Source organism: Melospiza georgiana, chromosome 17 (genome assembly GCF_028018845.1).
Source record: "Melospiza georgiana isolate bMelGeo1 chromosome 17, bMelGeo1.pri, whole genome shotgun sequence".
Lineage (NCBI taxonomy): Eukaryota > Metazoa > Chordata > Aves > Passeriformes > Passerellidae > Melospiza > Melospiza georgiana.
Genome location: NC_080446.1, coordinates 15,266,944 through 15,294,942, shown reverse-complemented (window position 1 = coordinate 15,294,942; position 27,999 = coordinate 15,266,944). Strand labels below are relative to the sequence as shown.

General features: G+C 42.2%; 1 protein-coding gene across 2 annotated transcripts; it reads left to right on the top strand.

The window, feature by feature from the left end:
* Window positions 1–40: 40 nt before the first annotated feature.
* On the top strand, window positions 41–27,999 carry ERGIC3 (ERGIC and golgi 3). Of its 2 annotated transcripts, XM_058036007.1 has the most exons (13): window positions 41–159; window positions 278–348; window positions 862–949; window positions 1,065–1,184; window positions 2,403–2,496; window positions 3,652–3,817; window positions 5,458–5,515; window positions 18,430–18,461; window positions 19,112–19,208; window positions 21,276–21,340; window positions 22,149–22,285; window positions 23,114–23,169; window positions 25,670–27,999. In XM_058036007.1, the coding sequence occupies exons 1-13, from the start codon at window positions 72–74 to the stop codon at window positions 25,747–25,749; spliced, it is 1,152 nt and encodes a 383-aa protein (XP_057891990.1). In that variant the 5' UTR covers window positions 41–71; the 3' UTR covers window positions 25,750–27,999. The 2 variants fall into 2 exon arrangements, 1 of the variants encoding a protein (XP_057891990.1); XR_009115328.1 differs by lacking the exons at window positions 22,149–22,285; window positions 23,114–23,169; window positions 25,670–27,999 and having other exon boundaries at window positions 59–159; window positions 19,112–19,857; window positions 21,276–21,342.

Genomic DNA, 27,999 nt, shown 5'->3' with positions numbered 1-27,999 from the left:
CCGGGGGCGGGCCCGGGAGCGGGGTGAGGCCGGCGCCGGAAGAAGGGTTCGGTTCCGGGCCGCGCGGCGTCATGGAGTCGCTGTGGCGGCTGAAGCGGTTCGACGCTTTTCCGAAGACTCTAGAAGATTTTCGGGTTAAGACGTGCGGGGGAGCGCTGGGTGAGCGGGGGCGCTACGGGTGGCCGGGGGACCTTGGCGGGCCGGCGCTCGTTAGAGACTCGGGGCGGCGGCGGTCTGGTTGCGGCGGGGCTGACAGTGGTTCTCGTCTCCCCTGCAGTGACGGCAGTTAGCGGGTTCATCATGGTGCTGCTTTTCTTCTCGGAGCTGCAGTACTACCTCACCAAGGAGGTAAGTACCGCCGACGGAGCGGACACGGCCCCAGACCCCGGTGCTGCCTCCGACTCGCGGCGGGCAACCTTTCAGGGTGGCCGGAGCGCCCTTGCCCCTGCCCCCGTCGGGCCGCCCCCCTGTGCTGCCCAGACAGCAGCTTCGCCCAGCATAGACCTGCGGTTCGCGTTATTTTTCTGTGCCCTGTCCGGTCGCCGCGGCGGTGGGGGCGAGCTGCCCTCCCCCGTCTGTGGCGTCCTGCCAGGACGGCGGTACGTCGCGCCTCCTGCGAGCAGCCATGCCAAGCCAAGAAGGGAAACAAGCGCTGAAGCCTTGTTCCCTCCCCACGTTCAGAGATCCCCCAGTTATTTAACAGCATTGCAAATGGCATGCTCTGGGCTGTGCAGGGCAGTGGCTCAGCTGTCTCGCAAACCTCTTCTGTCTTAAAAATCAGCTCCTGGCCACAGCACCAAGAGAAAGGGGCCTTTTGATTTGCTCACAAGTAAAATGGGACTGTTTTTCCTTTGTTCCCAGGTTCATCCAGAATTATACGTTGATAAATCAAGGGGAGATAAACTGAAGATCAATCTAGATGTTATTTTTCCACATATGCCTTGTGCTTGTGAGTACGACTTCTGAATGGTGATAATTTTTGTCCTTGGCAGGGACTCAAGAGGCTCAGTGTGCTCATAACAAATGTATGCTTATAGATCACTTTCCTTGTGCACTGGTTTCAGATTTGAGCATTGATGCAATGGATGTAGCAGGAGAGCAGCAGCTGGATGTAGAACACAATCTGTTTAAACAACGCTTGGATAAAGCTGGGAATCGTGTAACTCCAGAGGCTGAGAGACATGGTAAGATGCTCTTCTACCTGTCCTGGTTGGATGCTCTGTTAGTGTTTCCGTTGTATGCTGTTCTGAGATTTGTGGGAACAAGGTGACAGCTGTAGAGTGTTTAAATGCCACAAAGTCTTGAATACCTTATAGCATGCAGATCTATTAAACTACTCTTACACTCAGTACTTTTGCAAGAAAATCTTTGCCCAGTCCCTATGAAACTATAATAAAGACCCATGGATGTATTTGAGGAATAAAGTTGCACAGTTGGTGGTCTTTTGAGATTAGAAATCAAGCAGCTGTTCTTGCAAAATTTGGCTTTAAATCACAGTGGGTGAACAAATGGGACTGTGTGATTCTAGGAAAGGCTCCAGTGACTTAACTTGCATTTTACAAGCCTAAACTTGCATTTTACTCCTTTAATTCTGTGTGTGTTAATGCACACCTGGATAAATACATGTGAGTTGATCTGTTGTTTGCAAGCTGTAATAAGGGATCCTTGGCTACATAAACCTCTCCTCTACATTTTTTATATGTTATGACTCATCCTTGTTCTTTGATACCAACCAGAAAGGATTCTGACAAAGCATTTTTCAGTCGCACACTATTACTATTTTGACTTTTCCTTTCCAGAACATGAGTTACTTGTTCTATTTTCTGGGAGTCAGTGTAGTTCTGAGTATCAACATGACCAAATTTTTAGCTTTGTATCACTTTAGATTTAACATTTTGTTGTTGACACTGAAAGGCTAAACTAAGCCAAGAGCTGAACAATTGGCAGGGTTTCTCTGGTTGTCATGGGAATGTGGTGATAGTGTTCTTACTATGTGTTGTGTCACTTAGCAACCATCACAGGTTGTGACTTTAAAAATTATTATTTGGGTAAAAAAACTATTCTACGTGTTTTTAAGCAAGTCCTGTATTGCTCATAATGTACTGGTGGGGTCTACTTTAGATGCTTTAGCAAAGCCTTTATGCAAGCAATGTCTGATGCTTCAGCAAGGCTTACAGATAGCCAGTTCTTTCCATGGAGGCTGTTCTTGAGAGGACAAATACTATGCTCCTTCTTGGTTTTGCTCCACACCTCAGCAGGCTACATACGTACCATTTTAGGTGGATGTTGGGTGCAGGATGTGCAGTAGCACATTGTGTGCAGAGTATTCATTATTCATAGAGCAGAACAAGAGTACAAGACAGAGTTTCTAGATGTGTCTCATGAATCCTGTTTTGTCTTAGAGCTGGGAAAAGAAGAAGAAAAAGTGTTTGATCCAAATTCTTTGGATGCTGATCGCTGCGAGAGCTGTTATGGGGCAGAGTCAGAGGACATTCGGTAACCTTTACACTTTTTTCCTATCTTCTTAGCACTTGAATCCTGGTATGTTATATGCATATGTTTTTTCCAAATGTCTATGAAGGTCTGTGCAATGAAATCCTGCTCTCAGGCACATGTTCAGTGATAAGAGCTATTGTGGTTTGGCTATGTCTTTGGAAGCTGCACTCAAGATTGTCAAGAAGGTGCATCTGTAGGTTGTTTGAATTGTCTACGTGCCTGTTTAAGCAGTACAAAACTTGTATCTCAGCAGGTGAGAGATTTTCTGGGCTTGTTTGGTGTCCAGAGCAGAGGTGTTTAAATGATTTCACTGCTACACGAGGTATCTTGACATAAAACCTGGTTATGCCCTGGCCTTGCCTTCTCACTGCTGCTGGTGGCATTGTTTCCTTACAGGAGAAAAGACCAGACATCTATGGTTCACACAAACAACAGGCATCTTTTCGTATTTCTCATTCCTCCGAACAGGAAATTATTGTAAGAATGGATCCATGATAGTCCATATAGGTTCTGGACTAATTTTGGCTATTTTTGGCTCAGTGATAACTTGGTTTGTCCTGTCTGTCAAGTTGTGTCCTTTCCCAGAGATGTTTTCATCTTGAGGTATTCATAACTGCTGCCTTCAACAGCAGGAATTCGTTCAACATGTCCACCAAAACATGAAACCAAGGAAGAAACCTGGGTTTTTTTCTGGTAACCAAGTATTGTCCACATGTAGAAAAGTACAAAGAAAGTTTGTAGTTAAGCCCCCCTTTAGCCCAATGTCTTGGCCTAAAAACAGAGGAGAGGAGCAATAGAAATAGGCAGATGCTTTGTTCACGTGAGGAAGTTCCAAACTGCTTATAACTGGGGGACACTGATGTTGTTTTTGTGATAAATTTCTTTGCCAAGGGATGCCTTGGCTGTGCAAATGGCCAGGCAGAACCCTCTTTGGACTCCAGTCCTGTATTCAAACAGTGTGCATCCTCACCTCCAAATGTCAAAAGGCACATCAAGAAGATCATGCTTATTCAGGACCATTAGGCCACTTTCCAAGGTCCAGTCCCCAATATTTGTGTTACTGCTTTGTTGAATCCTGTCAAGGATTCAAGTCCTGAGCTGGGGCATCTCGTCTTAATGATAAAGATGGTAAGATGGTGCTTGTGCTTTTTGCAGGTGTTGTAATACCTGTGACGATGTCAGAGAAGCATACAGGCGGCGAGGCTGGGCCTTCAAGAACCCAGATAGCATAGAGCAGTGCAAGAGGGAAGGGTTTAGCCAGAAAATGCAAGAGCAGAAGAATGAGGGCTGCCAAGTGTATGGTTTCCTAGAGGTCAACAAGGTGAGAGAGAGCTTTTGCTGTGAACCTGCTGCATGATGGTGAGGACTGTGAAAAGGCAGAGTTGGGGCATTCCTCTCCTTTTCCAGTTTTAGGTGCTTACAGTACTATCATAGAATAACCTCTGGGGTCAGCTACGTCTTTGTGCTTGTCATGAGGTTCAGGAGGACAGTCAGGAAGAGCAGTGGAAAAGAGGCTAGTTCTCGTTTGTGTTCTGTGGGCTGATAGGAAGTCATGGCAGCTGGAGAAGTTCGTCTTTTCATCCCACCTGGGTACCAAGTATTTTTGCTGAGATTTCTAGAAGAGGAGAGGCAGCTTCATTTAGCTTGAATTGTTCCACTGCCCTTCCGGTTTTAAATCAGAGGCCACAAGTGGGTGCTGGAGATAGCAGTAACCAACTTGTCTGCAGAGGTGCTGGAGAGAGTGAAATGTTATCTTCTTTAGAAAAACAGGAAGCAAGGCTATTGGAGTTGGTTGTCAAGGCTGAAAATGCTCAGAGAGGTGGTTTATGCAAATGATGTATGAAAATACACAAGATGCACCAGGTAACTATGTAACCTGTCATTTTGTGGGTTACCCTCACAAATACACAGGTTGCATACCCAAATGCCCTCTAGAAGAAGTCAGACCCAGGCTATTTTTTGTTTGTTTTTAACTTCAAACTCTGTTGATTTTGGTTTTTTATTTTTTGGGGTTTTTTTTTTTCTTTTTTTTTTTTTTATCCTTGTGTGTTCTTCCTGGAGACCACAGTCTTTATTTCTAGAAAGTAGACCTTGTACTGTCATATCCAGAGATTGTGATTTGAGCATTATCATAGCTATTGAACTGTTATGGGACCCTCTCTCACAATATATGATGAGCAGGAAGATTCCAGGGGAAATTCTGGATGTAGGAGTGGTCCAAGTGTGAGTGTCACTGGGGAAGTTTTTGGGGCCTTTTTTTAGGCACTTGGAACTTTGTGCATCTTCATTCTCAACAGGTCTGCAGTTAACATAAAGCATAGGTTTGCCCAGGCATCAAAGATTTAATACAATGAGTGAGCTTGGTACATTCAGATCTTCCAAGGCAGAGTGCATGTGATTGCGAGTAAGTGTCAGGGAGGACTGGCGCCTAATATCCATATCCCTTTCAGAGTCCAGGATGAAATTTTACCAGTTTGTCTTTTGCAGATTTTTGGGGGGTTGCTTTGGGAGGGGGGTTTAGTAGGTTAAGTGCTTTATTTTTGCATGCTCTTCTTTTCATGGGTTTTTACATTAGATCACTGCTGACTATTGTTATAAGTGTTCATCCTCACTTTCTCCTCTCTTTTTCTTTGATAGTGTTTTGTATTTTCTGAAGGACCAGACAGTTCCCTACTTGGAGTTAATTCCTCCTTTTCTCTTTTTTATGTCCACAAAATAATCTGGATAGAACAGCTGTTATCCACATCAGTATTTAATTACGGATTTCAGCATCACTGGCTGTAATGAACATGGGAAATTCATACCTCTCTTAGGATAATGTCTGCTGCTACTGTCCCCTGTGAAAATGAGTCAGTTGGTGTCTGTCTTGTGTGAACAAAATCCTAAAAGTCCAAACACCAGTACAACTGCTTTGCTTACATAGATTCAGACCATTTAATGAATGTTTATTGTCTCCTGCAGGTAGCTGGAAATTTTCACTTTGCACCAGGAAAAAGTTTTCAACAGTCTCATGTACATGGTAAAGTACTTTCTTTTCCTGTTTATTGGACCTTTTGGTTTCAAGTGTCTGACCATTTTCTTTTAATATCTTTGCATTACTGTCTGTAGTAACAACATCACTGCTTCAGTGAGGAGGACATTGTTGAAGTTTTGTTACAGTGGTTTAGAACTATCGTGGACAAACAGAAAAGTGGTTTCTAGGGGTGCTGCCACATGACCGTGGAAGGACTTGGTAGAGGATGTTTCTGGGTAGTCTCTCAGTTCTGCAAAACTTTGCTGCTTTGCAGTCAAACAACCTCAAGTAAAATTTTCAGACCTGAACCTAACTACAAGTACCTCTAGAAGGGATATTTTCCTCTATTCATGAGGTTCAGAGTAAAATTATGTTGTGAAGGACTTCCTTGAGTATATGTATAAATATAGCGTGGTGAGAACCATAGTGGTAGTTTACAAAATCATGGAATGGTTTGAGTTGGAACGGACCTTTAAAAGACCATGTAGTCCAACCGCCCTGCAATGAGCAAGGACACCTTCCACTAGAGCAGATTGCTAAGAGCCCAGTCCAGCCTGGCCTTCAATGTTCCCAGGGACTGAGTGTCTGCCAGCTCTCTAGGCAACCTGTGCAAATGTCTCATCACTTTCAACATATACAATTTCTTATATCCAGTCTGAATCTGCACTCTTTTAGTTTAAAAGTATTGCCCCTTGTCCTATTGCAACAGGCCTTATTAAAATATCTGTTCCCATCTTTGTTACAGTTCCCTTTTGCTGTTAGAAGGGGCTCTCAGGTCTGCCCAGAGCCTTCTCTTCTCCAGGCTCTCCAAGCCTCTCTCCATAGCAGAAGTGCTCCAGCCCTTGGGGCATCTTTGTGTGCTCATGTAGACTTGCTCCAGCAGGTCCACATCTTCCCTGTGCTGAGCATCGCAGAGCTGGAGGCATCTCTGCATGTGGCGTCTCACCTGAGTGGAATAGAGAGGGAGTGTCCTCCCCCTCACCTGCTGCCCGTACTGCTGGGAATGAACCCAATATGCAAATGGTTTCTGGATTGCCAGTGCATATGGCCAGGTCATGTTAAGCTTCTCGTCCACTAACACTCCCAATTCCATCTCCCCTGGGCAGTTCTTGACTTGTATTGGTACCGGGGGTTGCCCTTACCCAGGTGCAGCACCTTCCACTTGATCATGATGTTCACTGGGCTCACTTCTCAAACTTGTACAGGTTCCTCTGGATGGTGTCCTGCCCCTCAAGCACATCAACCTTACTACTCAACTTGCTATTATCTGCAGATAGGCTGAGGTGCCCTCAGTCTCACTGTCCATGTCATTGATGACAGTATTAAACAGTACTTTTCCTAACATGGACCCCACTCGCTCCTGTCTTCATCTGTATATTGAGCCATTGGCCACTACCCTTTGCACATGATCATCCAAGCAGTTCCTTATCCAGTGAAGAGTCACTCACTCCAGTTTAGTCTGTACTGCTGTGGTTAAGGTCAGGGGAGAATGTGAATGTGCTTGGTGGGAGTAACTGGTGTATTTGGAGAACAACAAACTTTTGAGCACAGTAGCACTTTTGTACAAACAACAATAATGTTTTCCCCCATAATACTGATCGTTTGTAATTAAAAAAAATATTTCACTTATTGTGGCAAAACCTCCTTTGTGTGCTTAAACTCTCGTGACAGCAGCAACCTTACTACAGCCAGAATCAGCAAAGTCATGGCATATATGTTAAGGAGAAGCATACTCCTCTCTGTAACAGACAGGAATTCAAGCTGGCTACTTCAGAGCAGCTACTTTGTGTACAGAGAGGTCAGCATAACTCTCTAATTCCGTGTCCTCCAGAAATGCTGCAGAGCTGAATTAAAATTCACTCAGAAAATACAGATAAAACCTAATAAGGCCTCCATTCTGGCCTTATCATCAAGCAGTGCAAGATAGCTTGGGAGCTCAGTCCCCAGGGAGACAGGGTGCCCAAAGCTAAGCTAGCTCAAGGCTGATGCTGCGGGGCTACCCTCTAGCAAGCATGGTGATTATCAGCTCTATTAGTGATTGCAAGCTCTCTTAGGGTTTTGGCTCTTGCCTGCTAGGTAGGGGTGCCCCCGGGCTGAGGCTGCAGCAGATGGCGAGAGAGGAGTGGGAGAGATGCTGGTGGTTCCACAGAGATTGCTTTATTGGGGAAGTCTGTGAAGGGTCCCAGTGACAGATCTTCTTCTGTCGAATGGGCTAAAATATACCTCTTTTATAGGGTTTGGGGGGGATCCAGATTTGACCAGTAGTGAGGGTTAAGTAACATAGCCTATAGGGTTACAGAGATAAGCTTTGGGGCAGCGGTCAGGGAGACAGGAAGTTCTGTTGCTGTCTCAGCATTCCTATTGTTCAGATTCTCCATGGGGTCTTGCCCAGGTCCATGGCATTTACTACAAAAATCCAAAAGGACTGTGTAGTAACTGCCAATCTCATCCACTCATTTGCTTGTTCCTGCTGGCTGTATCTGATGGCCTCCTCTTTGCCTACAGAAAAGAGTGTAGTTGCTTCCTACTCTCTCCTTGCCCGTCAGCATTTCATAGGCCTTTCCTGTACAGGGCTCAGGGCATATCTTTCCCTGCTGAAGAGTCACAGCATATGAAGCTGGTCATTTGAGGACACCAGTCAACCTCTGAGCTTCCTTGCAGGATTTCTCTGAGCCTCTTTCAGTTCAGCTCTGTCTGAAGGTACCAGACTGCATCCAGAATTGTGATCCTTGCTAAACATGAGAAGCAGTGGCCTAATGATTTTCTTCCTTTTGTTCTCTCTTGCTTTCCTAGTTATTCATAATGTGGGATTTTCCTTTTTACCCAGCCTTTTCCTTGGCAGTGTTTTCATTACACTAACCGACAAACAAGGAAGTTTTCCAGACCCGTAAGGAAAATGGACTGCTCAGTGTATGTGTTTTCTTGTACATGACTCCCTGTAACCTTTCTTTCTAATCTTTTGGGGTTTTTTCTTCCCTTTAATTTCAGGTAAAGAATTTGACTAGTATGAGAGGACAGAGTTCTGTGAGATATTTCCAGAACTTGTATCTCATTTGGATCATAGTTCCAGACAAGAACTTAAGTGCTTGTGGTGTTTGATTCTTTCAGTAGGGTCTGCTTTAACATGCAGTCCTGTTAATACATTTAACAGAATGTCACACAGGATGAAGTTGAATGTCTAAGAGAAGTCTGAATATTCCAAACTGTTGTTGTAAGTCACATTAACAATTCACTAAATCATTTTACCTGACCTACTTGATGCAGAACTCTAATGACTGACAGTATTTTTGCTTTTCTTTCTATTCCCTACTGATATGAATCAGTAGATAATATGAGGATCAAGAATATGAGTAGTGTGGAAAGTTCAGTCCACTGCACCATGCTTCTTGCCTCCTATTGGAGTCTGTACCACGTTTGTACAGCTGATTGTTGGATTTTTATTTTGAGGTGGCATTGAAATACTGAAGCTTGCATATCAGCTTTTCAGTTTCTTGCATTGTTCCTCTCTTTTTATGCTGAAGTTCCTGTTGTATCATACATCTCCAGCCAGAAAATGGACATGGGCATCACTGTGACTGTCCCAAGGGTCCTATTAAGCAGCACTTTGTAGATCTGACTACAGATGGAATCCTGATCTGAGCTTCTGAACTCTTGTTTGCTTGGTGTTAAGATCTTGAAACTGTAACTTCTTTCCTAGGGAGAAGCAAGTTGAAATGGCTTTATCTCAGAAAGTAGAATAAGAGGGTGCAATTTCATTTCTGTTTAGTTATTTAACTTCAGTTATATATAACTTTATTTGCGTAAGCTCTGTGTTCTCAACTCTCCATTAGAGACTGAGCACTTTACTACTAGTTAGTATTTTATCTCAGTTTTCACCATTACTATGTTTTAGTGTGTATTGCTACTCATTCTTAATCTCAGATCATCAGAATTGTCCTGTCTAGGATGACTCACATGGCTGATCTTATGCTTTTGTGCCATCTAAAATGGTTAATTGCCTATTAGCTGGTGCATAAATACCATGCTTGAACTTCTTGACTGGTACTTGTCTCTGTTCTTCACATCCTGTGTTCCCTGAGAATCTGAGCTGAATCTTTGGAAATGTGTTGCTTTTGAAGCAAGCAGTGATGCTGCTTTTCATTCCAAGTTATTGGAAGCATTTAAAATTGGTCACTTTAGGCTTGCACCATGATGTGACAGCATCAGTGTCAGAGAAGACCTCCAACTCTGGAATGTCATAGTGGCTGCAAATGGTCATTTGTTGTTCAGTTGCACTAAGAAATCCCAGATCATTAGGAGGAGGATTGAAAGAGATTGTGAGGAGGGCTGAAGCACTTCCAATCAGAATTCTTAACACTGAAACAAGTAGCTTTGGTTCTCCTGCATTGAGGGAGGCCAGAATCAAACATTACCAATACTTAGAGTCTTCTGTTTTAAGCAGCACAGCCTCAAGCCCTGCTTATTCATTTGGTTCTTGCTGAGGTTGGGATTGCTTCACTGTTGTCTGTTTAGACTTTGAATCCTAAACTGAGATTTTATGTTTGGTTCATGCAATGTGCTGCAGATTTTGGTGAAGTTCTCTCTTTCACTTTTGCATCTGCAAGGACAGCCTCCACCATCAGCTGGGCCAATTTGTGACTCTGAATATTGTATCTGTTTTCTTTTGCAGCAATTCACATCTGTGGTCTTTCCTTCCTGTCTCAGAGGAAAGAGAAATGATTGGGTGATATAGCTGTTTAACCTCTGAGATTTGTGCTTCAGGGGCTGCTGCCATGTCTGTCCATGCCTGTACAGCAGCAGCCATCTCCTGCTTCATCGGCAGTAGTTGAGAGTGACTTTCCTGCCTGTGGAAACTTCACCTACCTAATGATAGGCTCCTGAGGAGAGTGACATTATCTATATCACTTCCCATCTTTCTTGCTCTGTTTCTTATAGTCAAGGGAAAAGGCTGAGGGTTCTCATTCCTCCTTTAGTTTGTCTTTGGGTCACTCTGTTGATGAGGTGCCATCATGTTGTCATATTGTGCCTTGCTTTTCTCTGTGAAGAGAAATGTGGCTACACCATCATCTTTTTAGAAAAGACATTGGCCATCATGCTTTTTTTGACAGCCAGAGAGCTTTTCAGGATTATTTAAAATGTCTCATTAGACTCCTTCGATTCATTAAAAGGAAGATGGTGTTGGTGGCATCATTCAGGACATTCTGTCCTGAAGACACACTCTGAATGACTGTGATAATTTCTGTGGATGAAGCAGTCTGTATGTGGTCCAGATTTTGTGGTTTTTTTGCACCCTACATGTCAGCTGGAGGAACAAAGTTATCTTTGAAGATGCTGTTTTTGAGAGATTACCATTTGTTTTCATCCTCTTTTGTGGTGATGGCTGTGGAAGGAAAAAACACAGGTGTGCTGCTCTTTGTTATGATGATAGTCCTGGAAAAGGAGTCTTCTTGGAGCCACCAAGCTTTGCCTAGAAAGGTGTGAAGCTTTGTTAGCTCTCTAGGAGTCAGATCCACTGGTCAGTTGTACATCCTCGTTAGTGTTCTGTTTATGTATTTAACAAAGGGCTTCTTTCTTTCTCTGCTAGAGCTTGTTTGACAGCCAGAACCTATTTGAACTCATTCTTGGACGCTGTGGATGACCCCAAATAGCCTCTTATTTACATACTTTTTAGTGTTTTGATTAATGAATTGTGAAAAGCTACCAAGTCTTTGACTGCAGATTGATTGTCATTTTTCAAGTCCCTTGGCACCTTCCCAGTGTAAGCCAAGAGCATGTCACACTAGCTCCTTTTTCTGCAGAGACTGCAGTCTCCTTCTCTGTTCCTTTCCTATAACCCAAGTAGTTGTGGGCTTGTTACTATTGCACAGGCCTCTACAGGTACCAGTTACTTATCTGAGTTCTTCTCCTGCCCAACAACATACTTTAAAAAAAATTATGTGGGACTCAGTCTCCATCAGGACACCAGTTCAGTGTGGGAAGATCCAAATCCTCTGATCACCTGTACACGATTCCTTCCATAGAGGAGGTGTGTATGAGCTCATTCTGACTTCTGTCCCAAAGTAGTGTCTGTTAGGGAACTGTTTTTATCCCCATAGTGAATACTGAACACTGAGAGTCTTACTTCATCCTCAGCACTGCTGAGGACTTTTCTTTTTACCCTAGTGACCTCTTACCAGAGTTTGGTTGTCTTGGTGCTGAAAGATGCAAGGTCTCACCCATTTATGGTGGACAAACTGTTTTCAAGTTATAACAAGTCTGTTTTGGAGACAACAGAAATGACATTTTCATTTGTCACTTCACTATCATCCATCAGAGCTCAAGTTGTACCAGTTGTTGGGAATGCTTAACATTTGTCAAGTAGCCCTCTGGAGCTGCCTTTCCTTCTCCATACCAAAAATCATACTATTGTAGAAGCCCCAGCAGAGATGTAGCTAAGGGGATCAAATTCCTGTGGGAAGGAGTCAGAGGCCCATACAACCATAAGGCTCTGTAAGCTTAAGACAGTTACTGATTAGTGCTAAATGTATATACTACACAGTGTTCAATACAAATGAACAAGCTTTTGAAACAAACAAAAAAGGAGTTTACCTCCCTCGAGATATGCTGTTCAAACATGCATTTCCCTGCCCCCAATCTTTCCTGGTATTCACCTTTGTCAGGATCTTGCAACAGAATGAACAAAATCAGCCTCATAATTTGTTATTTCCTCTGTATATCAGGTGGGATGAAAATAGCACAGGACTGATTAAGAATAAAGAACCTGTTACACAGCTTTGAATGTTAATATGTTGTAAATATAAACCTTGGGTGCATTTCTGAATAGCTTTGCTCATAAAATTATCTCTCTTATCTTATGACTGAAAAATAATCTAAATATAACCAATACTGTTGTTCGGCATGCTGCTTTGGAGTTCACTTAACATATACGCACATCCCACTGTGTTTTTCCTTTTGGTGATTAATTACTGCATTTTGAGTTCTCTGTTACACTTTAAATGATTGCTTGACCGTATACCAGTCCTTTAGCTGTCTAGGGGGTGATTTTATATGGCCTAAAAAGCACATAAGCACAGATGTTTCTCTTGCCCTTTATGGTATGAACTTTAAATACTACTCTACCTGAATCTGTTTGTAAGGATATGAACATTTCTCTTTTCTCTTCTACTTTACTTGTTTTCCCAGTGTATGCTGTTGAGATTAGGTGTTGCTGTATCCTTTTTTTTCCTCTGGACTACAGAACTAACATGATTTTTGTTATTTGCTGAGCTCATAAATCTCCTTTGGAAGGAGCTGTTGATCTAGGCTGGGATTTGAGAAGGTTTCCAGGAAGCTAATAGGAGAGCTGTGCCAGGTCATTCTTCTGTGGTAAATGAGGTGGAAAAGGTGGAGAATCCTTATCTTAAATGATTTTAGTATCCCCATGTTGGAGATAATGTTTTGACAAATGTTTAGCTGCACTGTGCCGCTAATGTGCTTGAGTGGAATGTGCTGATATGTTAGAGCAACTTCTGCCTTTTCAAGTCAGATGAGAGAATTATCTCACTTAATCTCATTTGTACAGCACGTTAGAGAATATGTCCTGAAATTTCATGTACCAAGACAGCTGATCTGTGAGTAGTTTGTAGGAACTTTTACAAGGGTTAAGTAAACCATTGGATTTTTCTATGGGTAATCACAGCAGTTGCAGGTTGAGATGTGGTGTTTCAAGTCAGTAGCATCTGGCAGAGGGCTCAGAGTCTCAGCTTTGCTTCGCCGCAACATTTTCTGTGTTGCTCCCTGCCTCATTCCCCTCTTCACAACACATCTTTATGCCACTTCCATCTTCCTGCCACTGTGCTCCTGTAAGATACTTTCCTCCATAAAATTTGTCCCCACTTTGAAAAGTGGTGTCCTATCTCGCCTTGGAGCAATGTGTTTGGGTGGCAGTCTTCGGTTTTTTGGAACCTTCACATGTTTATTGACAGAGTCCTGAATGGCTGTAAGTGCTGTTAATCCTCTTTTAGGGGTTAAGAACTGAGTTTTGTGAAGTCCAAGGAGGCTTTGTGATTGTCCAGGTCAGAAATGCAGGATGGGGAGAATTCTTCAGATAGACAGCATTAGTTAAAACTGTGTTACTAAAACCATGAACAAATCTTGGTTCTATAAAGCAGACAGAGTTCTTGACAAACTTAAGATATGTAGCAGGTATCTTTATTTTGCCTGTTAGATGTGGTTAAGGAAATGAAAAAAATGTGCTTATTTCTTCAGAAATAAGACTCTTTGGTCCTAGCAGACTGTCTTTTAAAGATCTTCTGTTCTCTTTCCTTGTCCTGTTCCTTATCTTAGCAGGCTTAATAGCCTGCTGGTTTATGTTAAGCTAAATGTGTATCTGCAATGTAGAGTATGTACATATGTGCTTAGAATAATCATCGGTGATCAAGGAGAAATAAACCTGCGGGATGGTGGAAGACTCTTTTAGAAACTGAACAGCTCTACTGTAGAGTTGTAAATCACTTATTGGAGGGAAGTTTTATAAAAGCTACTTAGTTGTGGAAAGCATAGCAGAACATTCTGGGGACATTTTTTTTTTCAGTAGCCATAACTAATAATAGGGGTCACACACAATGTAAATCTAGTGTAACATGTTAGTTAATGTCTGGTCCTTCTCAAGTGATGCCCTGGGATTTCTTTGGTACTGTGCTGTTCCTGTAAGTTTTGTCATGCTCACTAGTCCTCAATACAGCTTCACATGTACCAACACATGTGACTACCCAGGTGATAAATCTGACAAACATCATAATCCTGCAAAGGGTTCTAGGAGCACAGCTACCACAAGGATCATCCCTCTCCCTCCCTGTGCATCACTATGCCAGTGCAGCTGTGGAATTAACCTTACTTTGGAGCTGTTCTGACTAGAAGAATAGCCTCAGATAAAGCAAGACTTGCATTTCAGCCTTTTACAGAGTCTGAGATGGCTCATGACTGAAAGGTGGGTGGGATAGGAATGAGCTGAGGGACCAAAAGATGGTGGGACAAAGAAAGTTTTATTCCTTTGGTGGTATGGAATCATAGAATATTCTGAGATAGAAGGGACCCACAAGGATCTTCACGTAGGTCCAGTTTAAATGCAGACCCATCAGAGCCAGGATCTCTGTGGAACTTTGTTATAACTGAAGGTTAGCCAGCTAGTGTCTGTACAAAAGGCAGCAAGACTTGACACTTCACTGGCAGCTAAGGCACTGAACTCTTGACTTAAGTGCACATAATAAGTGCAACATGAAACAGCCTAGTGTTGCTGGTAACTGTTAAGAATAACAGAGCATAATGCCAAGGCCACTTCTCCTTTCTTTCTTTCCCCTGCCCACCATCACATATACTTCCAAATTTTTACTAGGAATTTCTTTTTTAAAGTTTATTCATACAGTTGTCAGCACAGGAACACAAACCTGCGTGCTGTCACTGTGCTAGTCGCAGTGACAGGTCTGCACTCCAGTCAGAGATAGCAAAAGGAATATCTAAAGCCAGTGCATCTCTGAGCTCTTTGAAATGCAGACCCATTGACTTAATTCCAAGTACAGCAACCTAGTCTCTGGGCATTTAGCTGCAAGAGGACCTCTCCCTTCATCAGAGGCTTAGGAGGAGTGTACTTTAGCATTTCCTTTTCTAACTGTACGTTCTCTATTTTTCATGCCTATCTCTTTAGGTTTAGTAAGGGTTTTATATAAATACAAGTACAGCTTCTGGTGGTTTACTGAAAAACGTTAATTGAAAAAAAGAGTTCGCAGCACACTTAAGTAGATGTTTTCAAGGAGAGGCTAGTTCAAATCAGATCTTTAGCTTTGTAGCTGTTGTGGTTTGCTACTGGCCAAACACCAGGCACCCCTGAAAGTTATATGCTCTCCCTCTCTTGCTCTCAGCTGGGCAGAAAGGGGGGAAAAACTAAGGGCTTCTGAGTTGTGAGATGAGGACTGAGAGAAAACACTCTTAAGGGCAAAACAGGTTCAAATTTAAAGGTATAAAGTAAGTTTCTTATTAACAGAGTCAGAGGAAGATAATGAGAAGTAAAATAAGACTTTAAACCATCTTTTTCTGCCCCCAGCTGTTCCCTCTTTCCCACTGACAGTGCAGGGAGACAGGACATGTTGGTTTTGATCAGTTCGTCACCCTAGATCTTTTTCTTTTTGCTCAGGGAGCGGAGTCTTTCTTCTGCTGTAGCATGAATCCCTCCCACAGAGAAACAGTCTTCCAAAAACTATTGTGGCATGTCACTTGTCCATGGGGTGCAGTCCCCTAAGGATAGTCTGTTTGAGTTTGGAAGCAAAGGCTCTGTCTCTGGAGGCAGGGGTTCTCTCTCTCTATTTGGGTCTTCCACTGGATCACATCTTTCTCTGGTATCCACCCACTCTGGCAGGAGCACTTTTCCCATGGGCTGTGAGTGGATCTCTACATCCCCCATGAACTTCGTGCCTCACAGGGGACAGTTTGTTTCACCACAGTCCTCATCATGGCTTGCAGAGGAATCTTGGCTTTAACACTTGGAGCACCTCTTCCCCCTCTTTTTCCACTGACCTTGGTGTTGCCCTGTTGTTGTCTCTCACATGTGCCCACCTCCTCCTCTTCTGTGACTGCAAGTAAAACTGGTGCTCATAGGTGCTTTTGATAACGAGTTCTGCTAATTCAAAGATTCCTACAGGATGCTGCAGCTCCGAGAGGTCAATCTCATCGAGGTTCTGTGCCAGAGAGTCTCTCACCGTGTTTCTGCTGCTGGCCACGCGGCCCCGCCACCACCAAGCGGGCAGTGACGGCCACCACGGCCCCGCACTATTTAACCCCTCTCTTCCTGCGGGGCCTGGGAAGGAGAGGCTGCTGCCACTGCCCCTGCCCTTCTTCCCATGACACGGCTGGCTGGGGCTGGCCAGGCAGTAGAGGCTTGCCACGCGCTGCGTCAGGACAGCAGCAGCCGTGGCGCCTCACCACCCCTGGAGAAAACTGCGCATGCGTGTTTCAATTTTTCTTACCTGTGTCATCACAGAGGCCTTACCAGCCTCTCTAATTGGGCCAACAGCACGTCCATCTTCAGAGCCATCAGAGATTGGCTCTGCTGGACATGGTGGAAGCTTTTAGCAGCTTCTCACAGAAACTACTCCTGTGGCCCTCCCTCACTACCAAAAACCAGGCTGTGCCAAATCAACACAGCAACTTGTCTCTTATGCTAGGCTCTCAAGGGAGCAGCATTTCTAATCATTGTTAATAATGTAGCAACACTTGGTGATCTGACTCCATTAGCTCCTAAGGTAATAGCCCACGATTATTGAACTGTGTTTTACTTTGCTAAATTGAAAGGTGAAGTCTGCCTTCCTGAGCACATGAATTTACCTGTTAAAATGGCCACAGACTCTGGCTTCTTTGAGTTCATTGTATGACTTTGGATAAACCTGGTAGGAGTGATACTGAAATGGAGTTGCAATTTAGATTTTCATCCTGAGACTGATGCTCCTGGTATAAAGTCATGAAGTCATTTAAGTAGCAAACTAGAAGATAACCATTGCCTCCCACAGATTTTAAAGATAAGCATGTATATATTGATTGTCATCATAGTTATAGCAGTACCTTACCTACTCCACTGCATGAAAGATAATTGACTAAGCCATGAGTATTCTTAGTACAAAAAGAATGGGAAGATGTTGGAATCCAAAATGCAGGGAACTCTCAGAATTTTGGGCCTGTAAGCCGAAGGTTAGAATTAAACACAGGATTTGATCTGAGACCCTGGAAAAGGTTTCCAAACTTAGGTGCTGGGAGCGAGAATGTGGATTTATAGTTTAAAGCAGAGACATGTTAAGCTAAATAGAAGACAGTTTAGAGTTTTGGAGTTTAAGATACAGAAAAAATAAAAGTAGTTACAAAGGTAAACAAGAGGTTTAGAATGCAGTACTGTAGGTTTTTGTCATACATAACATGATTGGCTAATAAAGTTTACACTGCATCATGAGTCCATAAGACAAAATATTTAAGGATTGGGTCAAAAACATAAATATCTTTGTTGGTAGTGTTTTATTGGTCAATAAATTCTTTAAAAGTCTTGTAGCTAGAGGTCTTGTGACCTTCTGAGCCATGCAGGGAAGATGTGAGCCAAACTCACCCTTCCTGCCTATGTAGAAGATAAGAAAAATAAATTGCATAATCTAAAAAACTCAGAAGTATCGTCTCTAACTCATTCAAAACTCCTTCAAAAATCCCCATACCATATCTCTGCCAGATCCCTTCTAGGGGTGTGTGGTGCTGCCAGCATTGTCACATTGCTACATGTGGGAAGGGCAGAGATGCAGGCCAAATTCCCCAAATCCCAACACTGGTGACAGTCACTGTGGTCCTACTAGTGGTTTGTAAATACCCTGCTTGGACCATTCCTGCAAAGACTTTTCCTTTCCTAGTATGTTCTCTGGGCAGCAGTAGCAAGGCTGATAGGCAGAGTGCTGAGAGTTACTAAGATGATGATTATTTTAAAGGGCACTTGCATGTTATATTAAAGCATGTGCTCTGCTCATTTGTTAGTTTAGATCTGTTATGCCTCTGTGTTTTACAGTAGTGAGAGAAGTTATGTGTAGCTAACAGCAAAGCTTTCTTTTCTGACCTCTGGGGTCTTTTTTTGCCCTAGATGAAGAGTACATGCAGGTGAGGATTGAATACCTAAGCTGAAGTAACCCCAAGTTAAATTTATTTTCTTTTATTCTAGTGGTGGCTCTGTGTAAGGAGGGGTATTACAGCAGTTTTATCTGTCACACACCCTACTATGCAAGTAAGAGAGAAGCCCAGACAATTTTCTTGCCATTTTAGATTGTGATGGAAATAAAAGGAGCTGCCTTATTGCTAGAATATGGGAGGGAGATATTATTGCTATGAAAATGTGAGATATATTGTTAACTTTTTTTCTATTACAGTTCACGATCTGCAGAGCTTCGGACTTGATAATGTAAGTGTTTCTACGGCAGTGTTACAGTTCTTTTAGTCTATTTTCCTTCTGGATTTCCCTCCCGTTGCCACATTGAGATCCTAGATTGCTGCAGATTTGGCTTTATGGGTCTAAGCAAAACCTGGGTCCTGCTTTCACAGAGGGTTCTGAAATACATTCTATGACATTTGCATGCTGCTTGGCAAGCCTATGCTTCTCTTCCAGAGCCTGCCTTTTTCCTTAATCTATGCTTCACAGTTTCTTGTGGTTAATATTGTCACAGCTGCTTCTGGATCTGTTGGAGTTTACCTTGTGCTGGGAGGAAAGCAGACAATGCTCATACTTATTCCTCCAAGGCAGCTGATAGTATGTGCTCCTATTGCAGAGAGAGGAGTGGGTGGGAGAGCCTGCTCTGTAGATGGGAGGAAAGGGCACTGAGATCTGTAGATTTCAAGCAGGAGAAGGAGAAATTCCTTGTCTTGAAATCTCCAGTGAATAAAAAAGAAGAGCAAATGTTTTGGAGTTTACTGTTGGGATGCATGGAGAAAAGGAGCACCTGTCTCTGTTCTAGAGCCAGGCTCAGAAAAATATGCCAATAACGACCTTCAGGCCCCTTACCTTATCCCTCATGTGCTGTGCAGCTATTTGAGTTATTAGCATTTCCATTTCAGATCAATATGACGCACTATATCAAACATCTCTCATTTGGAAGGGATTATCCAGGCATTGTGAACCCTCTGGATGGGACAGCCATCACTGCACAGCAAGGTAAAAGACAGCTGAAATGTAGGGGGTTGAGTAAATATATGAATGGCAGTGAAATATTTTTTTTATATTGTAATTGTAAAGTTGCTAAAAGAAAAGGGGGAAATGTGGGGGCCTGAGTTAACTTATGTATTGTAAATATATGAATGGCAGTGAAAGATCTTTGTATTGTATTAGTGACCCTGCCCTGATTCTAGTTATTGTAAATGGGCTGCAGCTGTGATGTCTTTGATTGGGCAGCAGCTGTAGCCCATGGAGGGAACTGAGATAAAAGGGGGCGGGGTGGTCAGGGAGAGCTGGGGAGAGGAGTCCTGACCGAGAAGCAACAACACCACTGCTGTGAAGATCTGCCATGAGAAAACCACCAAGAAGGTATGAGACTCAGGAAATATAATTATACAACAACATGAATACAACACTGAAAGAAGTCTCTTTTTAAGTGTCTGTATTAATAAGTGTTAGAAGAGAACAGGAGCAAAGTTCTCAGTTTCAACAAAAACCCTGACAGTGTTATGTGAAATATGACTCCTCCACCTTTTGCTCATTCTGGAGCGGCTGTTTCCATTCGCCTGGAAGAAGTCTGCCAACATGTTTGGATTCTGTGACCTTTCTGAGAGGTATCTCTTCAGCATTTGTGAATGCACAACAGCAGGTACAGTGTATCATTATTAAAGGCCTACCTCAGATATAGTTCAAGGAGAGCCCTGTCTAACTACTTCTTACCGTGAGAGAGAACAAGAAGATGCAAGGTAGACAAAAAAGGCCTAATTGGTAGTTGCTGGAGAGCTATGGTGTCTGCCTGATCTTGACATACCCAACAGTAAGAGCTTGAAAAGCTGCAGTGAAGTTGAAATATTGCTGATCTTGATAGCTCCAGATTTGCTGGCTTGTGAGACAGTTTTTTCTTCCTGCTGCTGCTGTGCTTAAGTTTATTTCCACAAGCCTGCTTTTCTATGAAAGGTCCTTTACATGCCATTGCAGAGGGGTTTTTTTTAGATCCACTGAAGCCTGAATAGTTTTCCTTTGAAGGTAATTGGAACTGTATGTAATAAAGCTTGGAGAAAGAAGTAATTTGCTTTGAAGTGGTGATAGGATTGTTGGTCCTACCTGAATCTGTTCTTTAAAGTTTTCTACCATTGATTTTGATCCTTGTACCCAAATCAGAGGATGGTGTTTGAAAAAAAGTACAAAAAATTAAAAGGTATCATAATGTTCAGTATGATTATGATGCTGTAGTTATTCTATGAAGTAACAAACTATCTGAGAGGGAGGACCTGTAGCTGACTGGTAAATTTCTGCATAAGCTCAAGCTTTTCATCCTGAGCCTCAGGGAAATTTACCTCAGTTGGTAAATTCTTGAAGAATTTGTTCTGAAGAGATGCTCCAGTAAAGAAGTAGAAGCAGTAGATTACAGGTCAAATTTATGTTTATTGCAGCTAAATATACCATATGCAAGAATTACTTCTGCTGTAGAAATGGATGGATAGTCTTCTCTAGGGAATTCCATAGAAAATAGCTTTTTTCTTGCATTGTGTTATCCTTAAGAGAACTGAAGGAACAGGCTGGTCTGGGGCAACAGAAGGGATTCTTCTATTTTTTTCTTCACTGGTCCAGATCTTCCTTTTCATCTTCTGATACAATAAATGCCATGCTTCTACAAGAATAAACTGCAATGTTAATTGAAGTTGATATGAGATACTCATTTAGATCTGAGGAAGTTTTCTTAGGGCTATGTTGTTAAGACATTTTTCTGGACTAGAATTGAATTTGCAAGAAGTTTTACTGGTAAAGCTATAGCAAGTTTGTAGAAATAGTTTTTCTATTTATTCAAGGCCAAAATGCCATGAGTTTTGGTTTTGGTTGGAGCAGAAATGAAATTCACTTTGGCAAAAGGAAGACACATTTCAGACATTTACTTTACTGTCCTTGAAAACCTCCAGCAGCTGTTGTGCAGAAAGATGTTCCCTGACAACCTGAACAAAAGTAGTTTGTGTCTACCTGACCTGTCAGTGAAAAGCTTCCAGCTTATGGCTTTATATTAATTGTGTCTCTCCCTTTCTTTGCTTATAGCTTCTATGATGTTTCAATATTTTGTCAAAGTGGTCCCCACTGTGTATAGGAAAGTAGATGGTGAAGTAAGTACCTTTTTCCCTGCTACTTTGACGAGTGGAAGCCTTCACTTTCTTCTCATATTCTTGATGCTGACAGTAACTGTGGATCCAGATGTGTTGCCAGATGTATACCAGGGGCTATATTGTACATTCAGTACTTGGAAACCCCAAGTGTGGAATTCGGTAAAGAAACCTGGATAGTATCTTCCTCCACTTGGATTGTAATTTGTGTCAGATAACTTAGTAGGGATGATAGAACATAATTTTATTTTACAGAAACACAGTTTAATTGCTCTAAGAATAGGGCTAGTATGAACAACATGTAGAAGAATGGCAGGGCACAGAAGAATGCTGAAGGTTGATCTTAATTTATGTGAAGACATGCTATCTCTGTCTTTCTCTGATCTCCTGCCTCTATATATTATTTTCCTTTTTCTCACTCTTAATTATTTATGGCTATCAGTGCTGTCTCCTGAAGCATGCTTGGCAGGACTGCATTTTGGTCCTGCAGAGGGTGACAGACTCAGGGTTGAGAGGGACAGCCTATGCTATTGTGTGCCAGCAGAGACCAAATAGTCCAGCCTGGATGTTATGCTTCCTTCATACCATGGGCTAGCTGCAGCTTTAACTGGTAGCCTATAGTAAAAATAGACCTGATAGCAAATACCTGTTCCTGACAGAGCTCTGATAGAGCTCTTCAACTCTTTCTAACCACTGTCAGGTTGCCGATGTAGGCAGGGCCACACTGATGTGGTTCACTGAACGCATGTTTTAGTAGCCTTTCCTGTTCCCTGTTGGCAAAATAATGTTTGCTGTGTTTGTTTCCTGGTAGGTGGTAAGAACTAACCAGTTCTCAGTTACACGACATGAGAAAATAGCAAATGGGCTACTGGGAGACCAGGGTCTGCCTGGTGTCTTTGTGCTGTATGAGCTTTCACCCATGATGGTGAAGCTGACAGAGAAGCACAGGTAAGAGACATTTCATTCTATTTTGTTCATTCTTCATTGATTTTGTAATTTTGCATAGCTTGAAACTTCATTGTCATTTAGACATGATAGTGCAAATGCCTGAAATTCATCCAAGCCCCTTCCCAGCCAATGAAAAGGAAGAGGTGCTTACTGGTGCCCTTCCTCTCTGTGTGAACTGTGGTCTGGGTTTATCTGTTGCTATGTATCAAGATGGGAAAGTGGTGCAAGGAGCAGAAGTGTGATATAATGGTTCTTGGTTCAGACTTCTAATGGGAAGATTAGATTTACATAGCATACCCATTTTACCAGCAGGACCCACAGTCCAACTGGTTCCTTAGTCTGAATTTGCTATCACTTTTCTACATCTTCCAGCCAGTGTGGAACCTCCTCTTCTCTCTGGGTTAATGGCTGGCAATGCAACTGCAGGGAAAGGGAAGGGGTTGTAGCTGTCCAGTCTTTGAGGTTAATAATGAGGGGCAGAAAATGTCTATATCTTAAAATGTATTAATGTATGCTTAGGATTTAATTAGTGTGTTGCGTGACCCTCCTGTGCATTCTCACTGGGTAGGAATGTCTTAGGGATTGAAAGCCCATCTTTCAAGTTTATAAATTCAGTACTTCTTTTAGTGCTGATGACTAAAAGTAGCAGTGACAAACTCCATTCTGTAGCCAGTAGGGGTTAATTAATTCCTTAGTTTGAGAAGTGTTAGCTATGACTATTTAGGGAATGCATACTTATATGGTATGATGAATATTATTAGAATTATCAGTTAATTGTTACATACCTGACATTGGTATCTGAGCTCATGTTGGTTGTTCAAATTCTAGGTCCTTTACTCACTTTCTCACTGGAGTTTGTGCCATTGTTGGAGGCATATTTACAGGTATTGCACCTTTCAATCATTTTGCTTTCTAAAGTGTAAATATTTACTATCTTATGCTTTCTAAAGTCTGCATGTCTAGTAATAAATCTCTGTTTGATTAAGAGAGGTTATTTCAGCCCTTGAGAAGTGATACATGTTCTGCAGAGCCGCAGGAGTGGCATCAGACTGTAGCTAGCAGTGGAAGCTTACAAGATGCTGTAGATAATGTAGACCTGTTACAGCATTTTGTTTTCTAACAAAGCTGTTCTTCACAGACCATAAGAAAGTGTCTGTACTTGCATTCTTGGCCAGCTTGGGTCTGTAAGTAGATACTTGTTTTCATGTGGAATCAACACCAGTTAAGTCTGTGAACCCAGGTTGCCATGGGCATAATATATATCTGAGAGACATCAAACTGCTCCCAGACATAGGACCTCCAGCTAGTATTCTGCAAGGACTAGATGGAGTCTTTTGAGAAGAGGTTCAGAGGTTCCTGCAGATACATCTGAGTATCTGCACTTCACTCTCAGTGCTGGCATCTGGAATAGCTAATCAGTATCTGCTCAGCTCTGTGCATGGGAGCAGCCTTGGTGCAGCCGTGCTCTCCAGGTAGTAATCCAGAGTGCTCATAGTCAGACATGTGGGTGTTAAGGGCCAGCCTGAAGATGTGGTCAGGGACCTGAGAAACCAGTTTCTGTGTCACATAACATCTGTATCAATTATGTATATAACATCATACCTTTATCTGCAAGATTCCCATCATCTGAGGTGTCACAGTGCTCAATTAACCTGATACTGTTAAACAGAATTTCTGTCTGCAATAAATTTTATCCTATTCATCTCTGAATTGAAAAGTCATTCAGAAATTTCTTTCATGACAAATTCAAGTGCCCGTTAGCACTGACTGGGTTTGACAGCCAATTCTGCCATGCACCATGCTCACACTCTCTGTATTCTAGAGATCAAATCAGCTAGTGGCCAATAAGGTCAATTACTTGTGCCAGCAATAGCGTGGCCAACAGGACCGGGACAGTGACTGTCCCCCACTGCATACTGGTGATGTACCTTGAATCCTGGGTTCAGTTCTGGACCCTTCATGACAAGCAAGACATTGAGGTGCTGCAGCGAGTCCAGAGAAGAGAATGGAGCTGTGGAAGGAGCAGGAACATAGGTTTGAGCAGGTGGGGGTGCTCAGCCTGCAGAAAAAGAAGTTCAAGAGGGACCTTCTTGCTCTCTACAACTATGTGAAAGGAGGTTGGAGCCAGATGAGGGTCAGTCTCTTCTTCTGACAGGGACAGGATGAAAGCAAATGGCCTGAAGTTGCACCAGGGGAAGTTTAGATTGGATATTAGAAAAAAAAATCTGTCATGGAAAGGGTTGTCTGTGGCACAAGCTGCCCAGGGCAGTGGTTGAGTCACCCATCCTGGAGGAATCTAAAAGATGTGTAGATGTGACACTTAAAGACGTGCTATAGTGGTGGGCTTGGCAGAGCTGGGGGCAATTGGACTCTATGACATTAGAGATCTTTTCCAACCTAGATGATTCTGTGCTATTCTAAAGTCACCTCAGTGTTCGTGTAACCATATCAAATTGATTCCAGAAATAGAGATAATTTCAGGGCAAAACAACCACACAAGAGTTATCTGAAGCATGATAGACCAAATATGAAGTCCAAGAATATAATATTATATAGTAATAAAAAGAGGATTCAATTCCCATTTTAGCTGCAATGCTTTGTATAATATTGAAATGTCTTTGTATACAGCCAGGTAATCATTTACTTATTCCTTTGATTGAAGTTTTGAATAAAAGAAAGAATATGAAGCTTTATAAAACCCAGTCATTGAAAAATAGCTCCCTAGCAACCATTGTGTTCCTTTCCTGGCAGGAACTCAAGGTTCCTATCCTGTGAAAACCTTGGTTGTCTGGGGTTTGTGGTACAGTAGGCCGCTCTGAGTTTTTCTGTGGTCACTAACAAACACTGAATTAATAGGCTTCTTCAGGGCTGGAGAGGTTTGAGGAAAATACTGCAGAAAGAATTAAAGGTAGTGGTTTGTATTGCTTTGTGTCTGGTAGGTGTACTTTGCTATCTCCAATAAAGGGCATCCTTCAAGGCCAGCATATGGTACTTTTAGAGTTGATGTGAAATGAGCAAGAAATGGGAAACAAGTCCTTTGCATGCTGAATCAAGGCAACAAGTGGCGTAAAGCACATCAGCTTCCTCTCCAAACTCTTCTCAGTCATCAGTAAACATGCATGATGCAGCCTGTCTCTTTTATTTCTGGAAAAGGGATCTTTTCTAGAGAAGCATGATCACCTCTGTCCTGTAGGGTGGGTCTTGTCTGTCCTGAGGAGATGAGGACTTTACTGCTCTGAGCGGCAAAAGCAGCAGCAGAACCTTTTTCTGTCTAACAGACGTGGTATTCCTTTCCTCTGACAGCAGGATTTGTGTTTTCTGTCTTTGGGAGTTGTTCTGTCTTTGAGGCATGTCTGACTTCATCCCTTTGGTTTTTTCCTTTAGTTGCCGGTTTCATTGACTCCTTGATCTATCACTCAGCACGTGCCATCCAGAAGAAAATTGAACTTGGGAAGACAACATAAATAAGCAATGGCATCAACCCATTTAAAAACAAACAAACCAAAACCAAACAAACAGACAAACAAAAACAAACAAAACAAAGTAACCCCCACCAGCCTCCAAGGAGAACTGAACAGGCTCTTTGAAGCACAAGTGGTCTTCTCAGAGTGCACAGGAGAAGAGGTTTGGAACTTCCACATGGCCCTAACCATTCATATGCCCTGATTCTTTGGCTTTAGTTTGTGGATGGAACAACTTGAGCCTTGCTGCTATATAAAGATTAGCTATCATATCTGGCTCTGCAGGCCCTACTGTCACACTCTTTTTGTGTCAGTCCATGTTCCTCCAGTTCTGTTCCCATTCCCTACAGAGATGCTGGAGATACTGCATTCAGTTTGCCTCTAGGAATAATGTAGTTTATTGTCAAGAGACCTGTAATGGATTGAAGTTGCCATCAAATAAGCTTTCTAGCAACACCATCAGGGATTTTTAATTTCTCCATAAAATGTTTCTGGGTGTGCTGATGCTGTATGTCAGACCTTCGTAAAAATGTGCTGAATCCCATCTATTGCCTTCCAGCCCTCCTGGAATGCATGGGGCGCCTAAGCATTTGGGATGTACTTTCTGTGCTGGGGGAGCTCCCAATTGTTTGTCTTCTGAAAGTTGTGAGTTGATGTTTCAGAAAAAAAAAGGTGTCCAGAATTTTAATTGATTTTTAATTGGATTTTTTTTTTTCATTTCCCCTTGGTATGTATTTTCAAATAAAGTCCATCTTCTCTTGTTCTAGTAAGGCACATGGAAGAATAATTAAATTATTTTAACTAGTCCAGATACTAAATTGGAAATAAGAATTAAAAGACACATTGCATTGTGGCAAAGTATGTAGAGATTGTGATGATGATGGGGCTTTTTTATTTTAAATGATTACACAAATGAGTAAAGTGCTTGGTATCTGAAATTATATTGGGAGAAATTTGAAAATAATGAGGAAAAAAAATTTGTGAATTCTTGCCTATTGGATGTAAAACAGACCGATTACTCTTAAATCTCAGATCTGGATTTGCTTTGGTATGACTCTAATATTGGTCCAAGCAGTTGAACAGGCACAGGATCAGATACTGCAGAGAGAAAGCTGTTTTACAATTTATTTTGAAGCAGGTTTTGCTAGGTGGTTGGGGTTTTTAATTAGTTGAACTTACCTATAAACCAGAGAGTCTAAAAACTGTTTTTTCAGCTGGGGAGGGAAGCAATTTGTGGTGTGGGTAAGGAAAACGATAATCTTCAAGCAAGAATGTTGAAAAGCAGGTTTGTTTTAAATGTATTTTTTACAAAGCTATTTAATGAATCCAGTGGGTCAGGATCACATAATACTACTACAGGATGAGGAATGGAACATTCTCATTTACAGTATCTGTATATTTCTCAGGATCAAAAAGTGACCTGAACAGCTTCAATTGCTCATCAGTGCATGTCAGCTTTGTAACTAAATTTATAGGAATAGTAGGAGAGAGAAGATGAAAGGAAGTAATGCAGCAAGAGTTTAACCCACAGTGAAACAGTTATCATCACTGTTTCCTATCTAGGACTGGCTTATCCTTGATAGGAAAGCAAATTGCTTGTAAACTGGACAAGCACTGGACATTATTGCCCAGAGCAGAACCTGAGGACCTAAAGAAAGGTGAAGGGAAGGTGAAGGTGCAATACTTGTACTCATCATGGGATACCGGAAATAGTGGAGAGAAGAAATCGAAGACACTGAAATGGAGATTCTATCTAGAGAGACAGAAAATTAATGAAGCTAATAGTTAAGTAATACAGGCTTCTGCTATCTGTAGGGACGATATGAGTCCAAGAGATCTGGTGATTTTAATAGACTGAAAGCCCAAGTGACTAAGAACCATGATAAAGCTGAGTCTGAATCAAGGATGTTAGTGACTGAAAGTGATAAAAGAAATCCTGCTAATCCTGCTCTGGAGGACAAAAACCTTCTTTAGGGAGCTCAGTCCCCAGGGTCTGCAGTCTTGATCTGCAGGGGGGTCATGTTCTGCAGGGGTGCCTTTTCAAAGTTGTAAGGGGTCAAAAAGCAAAGGAAGTGGTGGTTCATGTTTTTTCAAAGTTTATTCAACATAAGATCATTTCAAGTGTATTTGATTCTGTTGTCTTCTGTCACCATGTTTGATTTTTTTTTCCCTTTTTATTCTTCCTTGATGCAATTTTAAAAATATTCCCTTAGTTAAGGACTGTAAAAATAAAAGTCTTAGTAAAAGACTGGG